At 47.4% G+C, this 15108-nt stretch overlaps 1 protein-coding gene across 2 annotated transcripts in view; it reads right to left on the minus strand.

Moving 5' to 3' along the window:
• Nucleotides 1-14243, minus strand: part of ADAP1 (ArfGAP with dual PH domains 1) — a 69707-nt gene extending 55464 nt beyond the window's left edge. For both annotated transcript variants that reach the window (XR_014518923.1, XM_083474491.1), the window contains exons 1-3: nt 13770-14243; nt 3461-3591; nt 999-1090 (exon numbers count right to left, since the gene is read on the minus strand). Coding sequence is in view for 1 of the 2 variants with exons in the window: in XM_083474491.1 (XP_083330617.1) it covers nt 999-1090; nt 3461-3591; nt 13770-13854 (308 nt within the window). In the remaining variant the exon portion in view is untranslated. The remainder of the gene's footprint in view (nt 1-998; nt 1091-3460; nt 3592-13769) is intronic.
• Between the last annotated feature and the right edge of the window lie 865 nt (nt 14244-15108).

The following is a 15108-nucleotide window of genomic DNA, read 5'->3' on the forward strand; positions in this document are numbered from 1 at the left end:
AGAAATAAACAACTATCTGACTTTTAGAAGACATCTGAAGGCAAAACTGTTTAGGGAAGTTTTTAATGTTTGATGTGTTATTGTGTTTTTAATATTTTACTGGGAGCCGCCTAGAGTGGCTAGGGAAACCCAGCCAGATGGGCAAGGTATAGATAAATTATTATTATTATTAATAATAGGAGTAGTCAAAGGCAAAAGAGTCCTCCCCAATATCTAAATCAGCTCCTCTCTGTCCACTGGGTCCCTTCCCAGGATTCAGTTCTGCACTTCCATTCTATTCCTCCTGCCATTTTGACCAGCCCTGCCAAGACATCTCCATGGGGCTCATTGCAAAGTGTGGCTTGGTGTTATGTACGAACTGGGTCTTTGAGATTATTTTATGAAGTGGGATATATCTTTCTAAACAAATACAGTGGTACCTCGGGTTAAGTACTTAATTCGTTCCGGAGGTCTGTTCTTAACCTGGCACTGTTCTTAACCTGAAGCACCACTTTAGCTAATGGGGCCTCCTGCTGCTGCCACGCCGCGATTTCTGTTCTCATCCTGAAGCAAAGTTCTTAACCCGAGGTACTATTTATGGGTTAGCGGAATCTGTAACCTGAAGCGTATGTAACCCGAGGTACCACTGTAACTCAAAGTGGTGATTTTTAAAAAACAACAACAACCAGTGCTTTGTTTTGTTTTTAAACTTGCTCACAGCTGGAATTTTCATAACCCAAGACAGTCCGAAATAAGGAAAGGAAAGCAAAGCCATTGATTTCTCCTGAAACATCCAGGCATAAGAGAAGTTATTTGCTGAAGAGGCACTGCGATGTGCTGAGCTCCCCAAAGCATCTGCAGAGGCCAGGGATTCTCAGGGCCTTTTTATTAAGTCAAGCCCCACCAAGGGATTAAAAATTCAGCAGAAACAAGCAAAATACAAATTGCAGATGGTGCAGCTGCATGCACGGCTTTTCCCACCGCTGCAAAATTATATTTTGGGGGGGAGGGGTACTTACAGGCAGTCCAAAAATGTTGGCTTGTAATAAAATGGTGGGATTTTCGATTCGTATTTTGCTTTCGACACGCTGTTTCCGCTAGAAGCCATCAGCTGCAAGAGAAAAGTTTGGTTTAAGAGAGAGAGATGAAAATTTGCCATCCAATTTCCTTAATTCTATAGCAGGGATGGGAAGCCTAGGACCATACAGGTGATGATGGAATCTACCTCCCCAGCCCAACATGGAGGACTGCAGGTTCCCTGCCCAAGTTCCTTATCAGGGCTGGAGCAGCTTTGGCCCTCCAGATGTTACCGGACTACAACTCCCACCATCCCAAACCAGTCGGGCTGAGGATGATGGGAGTTGTAGTCCAACAAAAATCTGGGGGAACCAAAATTGCCCCAGTCCTGCTCAACAGAGTGTATTTTAATCATTCCTCCCTCACTTTTAAGGGCTGCTATGTCAGAGATGGGCAGAAGGTCAACTGAGATCTATTTCCAGAGAATCAACAAAGGTTTTTTTACTGCCAAGTGTGCTCTTTTGAACAAAAAGCCCTCCTCACAACAAGATAGGTTGCTATAATTCTTGATCTGAATGAACACAGGTGCAGAGTTTATTTTATAAAGTAGTTTACATATACTTACGTATGTAAGTAAAAGGGAGGGGGACATTAGGGATATAAAACACCATACAAGCTTTCCTGTACAATGACTTTTGCAGCTTTTTACACACAATTACAGTGGTACCTCAGGGGTTAAGAACTTAATTCGTTCTGGAGGTCCGTTCTTAACCTGAAACTGTTCTTAACCTGAGGCACCACTTTAGCTAATGGGGCCTCCCACTGCCACCGCGCTGCTGCTGCACGATTTCTGTTCTCATCCTGAAGCAAAGTTCTTAACCCAAGGTACTATTTCTGGGTTAGCGGAGTCTGTAACCTGAAGCGACTGTAACCTGAAGCATCTGTAACCCGAGGTACCACTGCATATGAGAATTAAGGATTACCCACAGCCAAACCATGGAGACATTTGATTCAGTTTGCATATAAAGTTGAATCTATATGCTAGAAATTGCCAATACCTTATATGCAAACAATTAGAGAAGGGCTTTAATTTCAGCAATTAAAGAATGGTACAACAAAATAAGAGATTATATAGTAACAGCTAAATTAAGTTATTAAATCAGATTTAGAGAATATAATGACAGTTACAGAGATGTTGTTGTTAAAGTGGAATCTATTCACTGATTCTTGGCGTTTATATGAATTACCTCCAAGTGCGATATATGGATTTTCAGTGTTTTGATGAGAAGGCTATTGGAATATTGTGTTTGCAATGGCATAACCCTCACTGTTTTTTCAGCTGCTGTTGTCATGTAGTTATATGAAAGCCAAATTTATGGAATCTGCACTTTCGGAAACAGTACAGCTCAAAATTCGCACTCATCTGAATTTTGCGAGGCAGATCTCCACCCAAAGCTTCTAAAAATGTACATATTACATTAAAATTACTATGTTAATGAAATAACAAACAAAAATGTATGGTATTGGGGAAAATTCTTTGCACAAATGTGCACATCAGTCAAAACTGCGTGCAAAATGTGTATTTATTAGGAGAATTCACATTAAAATGCTGGTGAATTCTCATGATAAATTAAGTAGAAGAAAATCTTCAAAGTGCTGCAAAGTGTAGAGAACTGGATTTAAGAATGGGAAAATGAGAAACTAGGGCTGCCATAATTCAAGAAGTGATAATTCGGACACCAACAAATTGAGATTTTTTTTTTTAAGTTCCCAGAGTTGTTAAGCTTTTTTTTCTTGAAAAACACACACACATAAAAGTAATGTCCAGGAAAATCTGGGTGTATGGCAACCCAAGAGAAAATGAAACTGAGAGTACCTAAAGGGACAGATCCTTCCTTGCCTAGGGTTGTGGGAGATCTATGGTCAGATCTCGTGACATTTTATATTTACTTTAAAGCAGCATGGGATAGGGCCTCAAAAACTTAAACAAAAAAGTGGGTAGATAAGATAATCACTCCCCTGCCCCTAAATAAAGCAGCTTTGATGTGATCCTAAGCATGATTAAACCAAGATTCTTGTGTGTGCTGTTTTAGCAATACAGTGGTACCTCGGGTTAAGTACTTAATTTGTTCCGGAGGTCCGTTCTTAACCTGAAACTGTTCTTAACCTGAAGCACCACTTTAGCTAATGGGGCCTCCTGCTGCCGCCGCACAATTTTTGTTCTCATCCTGAAGCAAAGTTCTTAACCCAAGGTACTATTTCTGGGTTAGCGGAGTCTGTAACCCAAAGCGTATGTAACCCAAGGTACCACTGTAATGTGCAAACCAATGGAGAATCAGGTAGGAGGGGGAATGAAACCAAGTGGCTGGATTTCTGAAAAGAAACCATTTCAGTCCATTTTGTTACAAGTCCTGGTCTGTCCCCCACCCCTTAAAAGACACAACATCCTTTCCTTTGTACATACCTCAACTTGCACATTGTCCCATTCATCTAAACGGACAGATTTCACTTTGCTGACATGTGGGATGTTGCGGTGGATTCCCGAACAATTTAAGCAGATGAACACTCCTAAAGTATGAGATGCCCAGTCTGGATCTGGAAGATATAAAGGAAATAATAAGAATTTTTAAAACAAACAAACCCACACCTTAGCCCATAGGAGCTGATGCCTATGAACTAGTGCAAGATACAGTGACTTGGCTTTTAAATGGAGCGGTTAGTCAGAGCCATATTGCACCTGTTCTTAAATATCTGCATGGGCTGCCAGCTCAATGGGACTTACTTCCAAGTAAAGAAAGATATAATTGCACTGTTAGCCACTGTCTTGCTCTGGAAAAAGGCCCCAGCTGACAGAAACTGCTAAGGAATTTGGTTGTGTGCCAGCACATAGTGAGTTTTAAGTAAAATCTTTCTATACAAAATAAGGTAAAGGTAAAGGGACCCCTGACCATTAGGTCCAGTTGTGACCGACTCTGGGGTTGTGGCACTCATTTCGCTTTATTGGCCAAGGGAGCCGGGGTACAGCTTCCGGGTCATGTGGCCAGCATGACTAAGCCGCTTCTGGGGAACCAGAGCAGCGCACGGAAACGCCGTTTACCTTCCCGCCGGAGTGGTACCTATTTATCTACTTGCACTTTGACATGCTATCAAACGGCTAGGTTGGCAGGAACAGGGACCAAGCAATGGGAGCTCACCCCGGCGCAGGGATTCAAACTGCCCACCTTCTGATCGACAAGTCCTGGGCTCTGTGGTTTAACCCACAGCGCCACCCGCATCCCGTATACAAAATAGACCTATCAAAAAGGCCATCCTATTGCATTTCCAGGTTGTCAAGAGTGTGCGTGGAAATTGCTGGTCCTTGTCACTTCTACACGTGGTTAATCAGCTTAATGGCACTTATTCCACCTCAAGATCACCATGCCAACATGATCATGTAGCTATGTGCCTAAAACATTTTCAAGTTCAGGACCCCAATTTTCCAGTGACTGTTTATGAAAAGGAGGCACTCAGCTCTTGAGGCTCCCAGTTAATGGGAGCCACCACCTCCCCCGGCAGAATTCAAGCAGTTTCAGAACACAGAAGATAATTAATACGCCGTAAAACATTATTATCCCTAGAAAAACACTAATAAGCCAATGCAAGAGGAATCACCAACAGAGGTAATTAACTCAGAAGAACAGGCATCTGAACCAGGTTAGTTCCCACCACTGAACAGAATTCCAGCTTCGGAGCTTACAAATATCTGACTGGACAAGTGCCATTTTTGCTGTATACACAGCATACATTTAAAGCACATAGTTTCCCCCCAAAGAATCTTCCCAAAGAATCTTGGGAACGGGAGTTTACCCCTCAGAGCTACAATTCCCAGCACCCTTAACAAACTACAGTTCTCAGGATTCTTGGGGCGGGGCATGGTGTTCTTTAAATGCACTGTGCATACACAAACTTTGATTTCGTGGATCTTGAATCCCTGTTTTGGACTGGAATTTCAGAGTGCTGCAAAAGAGATACAGTGGTACCTTGGTTCTCAAACTTAATCTGTTCCAGGAGTCCATTCGACTCCTGAAACCATTTGAAAACCAAGGCGCGGCTTCCGATTGGCTGCAGGAGCTTCCTGCACTCAACTGGAATCTGTGGAAGCCACATTGGATGTTTGGCTTCCGAAAAACGTTCGCAAACTGGAACACTTACTGGAACATTTGTTCGACAACTAAACTGTTCGGGAACCAAGCCACCACTGTATCCCACTTTAAGCCAGTGCATGACCCCCTTGGGTTCTCAATCACGGAGTCACCCATGGAGTGCTATTGCTGCTACTCACTAGGTAAGCCTCAGGGGACCCATCAACATGAGAGGGCATTTTGCTCAAGCCTGGAGTTTATGATAAAGGACTTAGGATCCAACTTGTTTCCTTTCCCTTCCCACCAAGGGGTTTCTAGTTCTGCTGTTTCTGACTCTTGAAAAGGTTACAAATGTGATGGCTCATTTTTTGTTGGGTCTTTGCTTTTCTCAAGCCACAGAAGTAATAAAGGAATGAAGCCAAAGTGATCTGAAATCACGGGGAGTGCCCATGGATTTCAGAGCATCATCTGCTGCCGAGGCTTTCCAGCAGCCTCCCCCAGCCTGTCCCCTTCCAGATGTTTTGGGTACAATTCCCAAAAAGTTCAAAACAGCTGGAAAGGCACCAGGTTGGGGAGAGGCTGCTGTGTGGACAAAGGCATTAAAAGCCATGCAGAATCTCAGACGCATTAAATTTTCTAGGAATGTATTGATAAGCAAGAGAACAGCAGAAAAAGGGAAAGTGGGGAAAGCCCCACAGTGGTAACTGACAGGGGAATGACTAATGGACAATTTGTTTTAAAATAAAAATAAAAAAGTGTTATTATACCATAGTCATTGTAAGAGGTGGTGCGGGAGAGAGAAATGCATTGTGAGAATGGGAGGCAAAACACAGCAGGAGAGATCTGCTCTAATATCCCATTCTACCCTAATGTCAAGAGACGCAGGTAGCGCTGTGGGTTAAACCACAGAGCCTAGGACTTGCCAATCAGAAGGTCGGTGGTTCAAATCCCCGCGATGGGTTGAGCTTCCGTTGCTCGGTCCCTGCTCCTGCCAACCTAGCAGTTCGAAAGCACGTAAAAAGTGCAAGTAGATAAATAGGTACTGCTCCAGCGGGAAGGTAAACAGCGTTTCCATGCGCTGCTCTGGTTCGCCGGAAGCGGCTTAGTCATGCTGACCACATGACCCGGAAGCTGTACGCCGGCTCCCTCGGCCAATAAAGCGAGACGAGCGCCGCAACCCCAGAGTCGGCCACGACTGGACCTAATGGTCAGGGGTCCCTTTACCTTTACATTACTCTAATGTCAACTACTACTACTACTATTGTAGTGTGGAGTGTGCTCTTGTCCGGGATTCCAGCCGGCCACCCTCCATGCCCTTTGGCAGAGTACTCCGTTTCACCCCTCCCCAGTTTTCCCATTTCTTTCCTAGCAGATCTGCCAGCTAGCATTCCATCTCCACTGAGCACGTGCAGTTTTCACTGGGCTGTTTTTGGAGTCCCCTTTTTGGTACTTCTTGGGCTTCCACCGAGGCTGCTGGTATTCCCCCACCCCTTGTGTGTGTGTGTGTGCACATGTGGTGTCCTTTTGGCTACATAAGCAACTACATCAGAGAAGGCGTTTACTATTTAGGGCCCCTCTGGACGGGTGGGTTTCGTTCGTTTGCTTTTTGTGGATATATGGCCACACCCACAACACCCACATAAAGCACTATGATATTGCTTTTACAGTCATGGTGAATCCTGGGAACTTTACTTTGTTTAGGGGGCTGGGAACTGCAGCTCTGTGAGGTCAACACCCTCAGCAACCTACAGTTCCCAGGATCAGTGGTGTAGCATGGGTTGCCGGTGCCTGGGGAGCGGATGTGGGATGGGAGGGAGGGAAACAGAAGGAGTACACATGTGCATTCAACTCCCTAATGGCATCTGCACCACCCAGGAGATCACAGCTGCAGAGATAAGAAAAGAAGAGTTGTTCCATTGTCTGGAGAGGTGACTTCCTGGTTCACTTGGAGAAGCTGTTTTCAACAGAAGCATGCAGCTGTATTGAGGCAGCAAAAGGTGCTGAAATTTTGCACCCCTAACAATTTTGTGCCTGGGGCAACCACCTCACAGTACACCACTGTCCAGAGTATTCCATCACAGTTAACATGGTGCAATAGAACGTTAAATATGGGGTGCAGACATGTGTGTATTCTGCACAATGTTACTGATACAATAATAGTGCATTTGAGGCCATCCACACAATGTTGTGTTTTCTTAGTTGTTCTGTGATGCTTCCCCAAGGTTACTACAGGATGGAAAACAATCAGGAGCACACATTCTGCTGCACCTCCACATTCAGAGCAAGCCAATTGCCCACTACAGAGATGCAACAGAAGAAGTCTGTCCCCCAGCAACAGCTACATAGCTAGAAGAAGGCAGGGCTAGAACAGGTAGTCACAGAGACACAGCAGACAGGCCCCTATGTTGGCAGGCCTTTGGGGCTCAGGGGAGCCTTCTAAGCCTGGAGCCACATCACGTTTTCATGGCATGCTCCCAGTTCTCTCACAGCACGTGGCTTGGGAATTACACAAGTTCTTGATCAGGAAAGGCAAGGCAAAGCTCAACAAGGTCATCACTGCAGTCAGATTCAAGCCGGGCCCAGCAAGATGTCATTCGTGTCAGGTTAATAAGGTTACATGGAAGCATCAGCTGGCAGAAGCAGAGGGAGGCAGCAGGCTCATAGAGCCGCAATGCAAGAATTCAGGGGAAGTGGCTGGATGTATTTGCCAGAGCTCATCGGAGCTGACCAGCAGTGCCATCAAAAACAGAAGCCCAAGATCCCACTCAGCAGAATGGGCAGCAGGGTTGCAAATGCCACAGAATAAGCCTGACCACATCTGGGAGTGCGCCAAGCATTACTGTTACATTCAAAATAAAAAAATTCCTTCCAGTAGCACCTTAAAGACCAACTAAGTTAGTTCTTGGTATGAGCTTTCGTGTGCATGAACACTTCTTCAGATACACTGAAACAGAAGTTGCCAGATCCTTCTATATAGTGAGAAGGTGGGGAGGGGACGTCAACAGGCTCATCTCAGCTATCTGCCAATCTCCCATTCCCACCACCCTTTGCAAGGCTGGGGTCAAAGGGCACATGGCTGCTGCATCCTCCTCAGGGGTATTTGCCCACAAGGGCCATGTCACTCAGCCGAGCTTCCCCGGGCGCCGGCAAACCACATTACACCACTGCTGGGTTGCCCCAATTTATTCAAACAAACAAAACATCAAGCTAAAAGTAATTTTTAAAAGAAAAAAACAGCCGTAAAAGCAGGAAGAATAAAATCATCATCTTCTTTAAAAAGAATGAATGGCGTAAAATATATCCCACAGTGGAATACAACGTTCATATTTGCAGCAAACATGCCAAATGATCACGAACATTGCCAAATAAAGTCATATTTAGTGGGATTGTGCCAAACACGAGATTGTTCAGTCATCTAAATCACAAAACGCCCCCAATCAGAAGCAAAGGCGGAGGAGTCCACATTCCCCCTGGTGGCACATGTTGTATGAGTTAGGTGTTTGTAGCTCCCTGCTCTTCCTCATGCATGTGGTGCCTGAGGACGTTACCTCACTCTGCCTAATGATAGGGCTGGCCATGTTTTTGTCCTGCCCAGTGGCGTAGCGTGGGTTGTCAGCACCCGGGGCAAGGCAAGTAATTTGCGCCCCCTAACCCGTGGATTTTAGTAGGGGCAGAGAGCTGCGAGTGCGAGCGCGCCCCCCCAGATGTTGCGCCCGGTACCGCCGGCCCCCCCTGCACCCCCCCACGCTACGCCACTGGTCCTGCCTTTTCTCTAAGGATGGACAGACTGCCTTATAAAAAGTCAGTGCATTGGCCCATCTAGGTCTGTGCTATCTACATGGACTGGCAGGTTTTCAAGAAGGACGACTTTTGCAGCTCTCCCTGGAGATGCCAGGGAGCAAAGAACCTTCTGAACACAGAACATCAGTCCTTTTCCTTGACTGGAATGGGGGAGCCTCAGGCTCTAGGGTCAAATGTGGCCCTCCAGGCATCCTTACCAGGCCCTCGGGACCCTCCCAAGGCCATGCCTCTCACCAGCCTCGCTTCACACCTTCCTCCAGGACTTTTGCCTGCCTGGAATGTGTCCTTGAACTCTGAGAATGACTCTTGTTTGCCCAGATGGAGGAAAAAGCCAGGTGCATTGTTTATGTGTAGGAACTAGCCTATACAATTAATTTGGTTGCTCCACCCACTTTTGCTCTGGCCCCACCCACCACTGAGAGGTGGCCCTCAGGAGGTTGCCCAGAACAAAAAGTGGCCCCCAGACTCAAAGCATCCCCTACTCCCTGCCCTAAAGAAACAAATTTGTGTTGTTCTACTGTTCATCAGAGTATATAATCCACAATTTTTTATAAATTGTGTTGTTTTAAAATCAGTGAGTTGCAGATTTTTTCTTATTTAAAAAAGGCAACCCGGCAATGCAGTCAGGAGCAGATGGGTTCTTGTTTGCCTTTATTTTTAAAAAACACAGGTACACATTCAAGTTGTGGAGCAAAGTTCAGCGTGCCGTGTGCCTCTCGGAGGTCTCTGCCAACAGTTGCAGAGCAGTGTTGTGTGTTTATTATATTTGCTGGTGAAGGAGTGCCTGGCAGGAAAGTTGCAAGGGCAGGAGGCCTTCTCCTAGGCAAGGCAGGGCAATGAAAAGATGGAAGCAGCCACACAGTGAAGGACCAGTAAAAAAGGGCTCCTAGGTTCAGTTCCCCAGACTTCCAGCTAAATGGGCGAGGCAGCTGAGCTGGAAAGTTCCCATCTCTGCCTGAAACCCTACAGGTGCCGCTGCCAGTCAGAGCGGGCACTGAAAACTGCCTTCTACTGAGTCAGACCCATCTATTGTCTATGCTGGCTTGCAAGGGCTCTCCTGGGTTTCAGTCAAAGGTATATGGAGCCGTATATGGAGATGCCAGGGATTTAACCCAGTGGAGGCTGGTGCCAAGAGGGCAGAAGGCAGGGAGGACAACAAGGAGGACGGGCAGAGCAATCTAACTGGAGTTCGGTCCCCATCCACCTCCTCTCTGCTGAGTTCTGTGCTGGCAACACTGAGACTAAGGAGGAGGAAGCTGAAAACCAGTGTCACCCCCTGGACTGGGGTTAAGTAGGAAGGCAGACAGCTGAGGACTGGCTAAGGCTGTGTTCTCTGCTGCCTCCCATGCTATTTTTGCAGTGTTGGCAGCACTGAAGTGACCTCCTTGGAGCCCAGTCCTGGAGGTCCTGGGCTGCCCAGATGTCAAGACCACCCCTCTCAGCCTCACAGGTATCGTCCAAAGGAAAGCAGGGCAATATGCTGGGCACCAGCTTAGATGCAGGAGTTGCCAGAAGGAGGTGTACAAGATGTCTTAGGGACTCCACTCCAAATTTGTGTAGGATTTGCTCTTACATTGGCTCCCAGTACGTTTCTGAGCACAATTCAAAGTCTTGGTGTTGACCTTTAAAGCCCTCAAAGGCCTCGGCCCAGTATACCTGAAGGAGCGTCTCCACCCCCATCATTCAGCCCGGACACTGAGGTCCAGCTCCGAGGGCCTTCTGGCAGTTCCCTCACTGCGAGAAGCAAAGCTACAGGGAACCAGGCAGAGGGCCTTCTCGGTAGTGGCGCCCGCCCTGTAGAGTGCCCTCCCATCAGATGTCAAAGAGATAAACAACTATTTTACTTTTAAAAGACACCCTGTGTAGGCTAGCTTTTACTGTCTGACGCTGTATTGTTTTTAATATTTGGTTGGAAGCCACTCAGAATGGCTGGGGAGACCCAGTCAGATGGGCGGGGTATGAATAATAAATTCTTATCATTTTTATTATTATTATAAACAACTACCTGACATTTAGAAGACATCTGAAGGCAGCCCTGTTCAGGGAAGTTTTTAATGTGTGACATTTTAATGTATTTTTAATCTTTGTTGGAAGCCGCCAAGAGTGGCCGGGTAAACCCAGCTAGATGGGTTGTTGTTGTTATTATTATTATTATTATTATTATTATTATTATTATTATTTAGCCTTTTCTTCTCCCAAAGGTGTCCTGAATGATAGCGGGTACAGATTGTTCCTCAGGGTTTACTCCCCAAGCCTTTCTCATGAATGAATGCAAGGCAGTGGAGGTTGAGGACCAGTTTTCCTTCTCCTGGACGGGCTCCCCTTCCAAGCTGACGGGCCCAATCTGCCCCTGTGTGCACCCTCCTGTTGATTGTGCACTCACTGAGTTTCAAGCACCAGGTTTCAATCCATTGCTGACACACAACAGTTCTCCAAAAGGGCCTATGGATCCTTGCAATAAAAGATTAGCAAAGGAGGTGGACTCTCCTTTGTTGGAGGTATGTAAACAGAGACTGGATGGCCACGATTCCTGCATTGCAGGGGGCTGGACTAGATGGCCCTGGGCTCTCTTCCAGCTCCATGATTCTGTGACTACTGTTGGATGTGTCATTTCTCAAACAAGCTTTACAATGATTGGGAAGCCTTGATTTGTTTCCTGCCAAGGCATGAGCACTTCTGTGTAGGGTGAAGTCATCCCTGCCCATCTACGTCCCCCTAGTTTGTATGCAAACATACAGTGGTACCTCGGGTTAAGAACTTAATTTGTTCTGGAGGTCCGTTCTTAACCTGAAAATCTTCTTAACCTGAGGTACCACTTTAGCTAATGGGGTCTCCCGCTGCTGCCGCACGATTTCTGTTCTCATCCTGAAGCAAAGTTCTTAACCTGAGGTACTATTTCTGGGTTAACGGAGTCTGTAACCTGAAGCATTCGTAACCCGAGGTACCACTGTATTTATTTATTTATTGGCCGCTGTATAAGCCAAGCTATATTTGTGGCCATCTTGCAGGGATTAAATGGAACAAAATTTACAGTAAATCAGTATAATGCAGTTTATACACAGTATAATACACCTTGTAAAATAAGGTACAGTGGTACCTCTGGTTAGGAACTTAATGCGTTCCGGTGGTCCATTCTTAACCTGAAACTATTCTTAACCTGAGGTACCACTTTAGCTAACACTAACAAAGCCATGCTGATGTGAACAACCAAGGGGCAGAGGGAACCAGCAAATTCACTACACTCTAAGGTGTTAATAAAACACAGCCTAAGGTCAGTCTGAGGTTGCTGGGGCAGCGTCCCTTGCATTCCCATCAACCAGGCTCCACAGATTGGAAGATATAAAATAAGCTTATTAGGTTTACTTGGGTCCATTTCTGTGCCCCCCTCCTGTCTTTTGTGCAACTCTCCACCCCTCCAGCCTATCAGCTCCTGCCTTGTCGTTCCCAGTTTAAACAGGCATGCTTGCATCCTGCTTCTTTCAGGAACTGCAGCCTGCACTGCAGTTCGCAGCAGACGTACAGCTTGAGTCCCAAAGTAGCATTTGGTATGACATCAACACTTCCAACTCAAGCCAGGGAGAAAGCGAGAGGATGGGGAGGGGTCGCCTGAGTCAAGAGAGACATCTCCCTGCCTCTTCTCATAGTATGTTGGGGGGGGGGGTGCCTGACCTCTTCCACAAGCTGTAAGGTTGCCACCAACACACACACACACTCCTGCAGCTTCCATGCAGACTTTGCTGTCAGTCCTCCACAGCCAATAAGGGCACCCTTTCTGTGCTGTGAGATGCCTATCCTGCCACTTTCAGCACATTCAGATCAATGACAGGCGCAGGTTACCCTGGATAAGTTGGCATCCTTAGTTGACACCAAACACCCTCTTTAGGTGGGAAAACAGACTGCACCTCCCACCCCAATGAAGGTGGCTATTGACTCCCAACAAAACCAGAGAGAAAGAGATTGTTATGTAGGACTCCCAGCATATTTCAGAGATCATCTCTCCACCCAATGCTTCGATTCCCTTTGTCATTTAAGTTGGCACTGGATCACACTCACACCAAAGCTATAGCTATCATCTATATCTCCAGTGCAAATCCTACTCACTGAAATGAAAAGGGCATGGCTAACCTTATTTCTGCAATAGTAAGTCAAACTGCTTTTCATATTGTGTTTCAATTGCTGTAACTGGCTCAGGGTCATGAATTAAAGCAGCAAACTGGAGCCATTCATCTCAATAGGTCTACTCGGAGTAGGGCTAGCCTTGGACAGAGCACACACTTTCTCTAAGAATGAATAATGGGATGACTTGAGTTTCCTCTCTGGAAGTTGTTTTTTTTTGGGGGGGGGGGTTCCATATACTCAGCTTACAGATATCCACCCCCCCCTTTCTCAGCGCAGCGAGGACGCTCTTCCCTTCCACCGGCTACCGGTTCCTCTTTCCTGAATCTTGCAACAGCCTAGCAGAGACCGAGAAGAGGAGGAGAAAGAGGATGGGGAAACCGGAGGGTGGCGGCGGGGGGGGGGGCGGGTTAAGAAAGATAGGAAGGAGCTTCACCCAGTCATCTACCACCCTCCAAGATAAGGCTGAGGAACAGGGTCGGGGAGGGAGACCCATTTAGCGCCCCACCCTTAGCCCCGGGAGCAATTTGATTAGGAGGCTGGAGGGGGGGCGGTTAAAGGAAAGTTGGGGTGCGGGAGGGGTAGGGGCTGGACTGCTGCGAGGAGCAGGTGCCTGCCCCCCAAAAAACCACCTCCCTCCGGGGTGTCCCTCCCTCGTCCCCCACCTCGCAGCTCAGCCCAAGAAAGGACCCCCCCATCACCACCACGCGCCCCCACCCCACCTTTCCGCCTTACCGGGCGCATCGCAGTCCGCACACACGTCGTTGCCCTCCCTCCGGAGCAGTTCCAGCAGAGCCTTCTTATATTTCTCCTTCGCCATGGGGGCGCTCGTTGCGGGTGGGGGGCAGGTGTTGGGGGGGGGGAGAAGCAGCGCCCACTCTGTCCTAAGCGATCTTCATAGAGCTCAGCTGCCAGCGAGAGAGAGGCTTACAAGCCGGGGGGGGGGGTGGCGGGAGGGAGGGAGGGAGGGGGAGGAGAGGGCAGGGTTGTCGATTTCGGGGAGGGGGCTGCTTCATGTAGGACCCCCCCCCTGCGCTGCTGGCAGCAGCCCTTAGGGGTGGGGGCGAGGGGAGCGCGGCGTCCCTCCCCGTCCCTCCTGCCCTTTCAGCATCACTCCTGCAAGCAGTAGCAGCCCGTCTGCTTTGCACGGGGGAAGGTTCCGCATTCCTCCAGCCGGAGAGAGCATTCTGCCTTTAATAAGGGAGGGAAAAGAGAAAATTAATCCAACTCTCTCCCCCACCCCACCCCACCCCACCCCGCGCTCCACCCCACCTCCCGCAAGGACAGAGCGTTGCCCGACGGCGACCCCTCGCGGCCGCGGCGCCTTCCTACACCCTGACCCTGAGAGAGAGAGAGAGAGATGGGGGTCCCCGATATAGCAAGGAGTTTTAGGCTTAAGGTTGCTCAGACCAGTTTTCTTCGTGTCTTTCTCTTCCGGCAAGGCTGCTGCGTGGTGACTTGAGCTGGGATGCGGGCATCGCAGGGGGTGGGACTAGATGACCCTTGGGTCCCTTACCAGTCTATTATTCTAGTACAGTGGTACCTTGGGTTAAGAACTTAATTTGTTCTGGAGGTCCGTTCTTAACCTGAAACTGTTCTTAACCTGAGGTACCACTATAGCTAATGGGGCCTCCAACTGCCGCCGCTCCGCCACTGTGCGATTTCTGTTCTCATCCTGAAGCAAAGTTCTTAACGTGAGGTACTATTTTTGGGTTAGCAGAGTCTGTAACCTGATGCGTTTGTAACCTGAAGCATCTGTAACCCGAGGTACCACTGTATGCTTTTTTAATTTAAAAAAAATGGATATAATTAAGCCCTGGTTTAATTGTGGGGGTTTTTAACACACACACACACACGAAGAATTATGCAATACAGTGGTACCTCTGGTTAAGAACTTAATTCATTCTGGAGGTCCGTTCTTAACCTGAAACTGTTCTTAACCTGAGGTACCACTTTAGCTAACGGGGCCTCCTGCTGCCGCCACACAATTTCTGTTCTCATCCTCAAGCAAAGTTCTTAACCTGAGGTACTATTTCTGGGTTAATGGAGTCTGTAACCTGAAGTGTCTGTAACC

Source organism: Podarcis liolepis (assembly GCF_965112155.1).
Source record: "Podarcis liolepis genome assembly, chromosome: 14".
NCBI classification, from domain to species: Eukaryota; Metazoa; Chordata; class Lepidosauria; order Squamata; family Lacertidae; genus Podarcis; species Podarcis liolepis.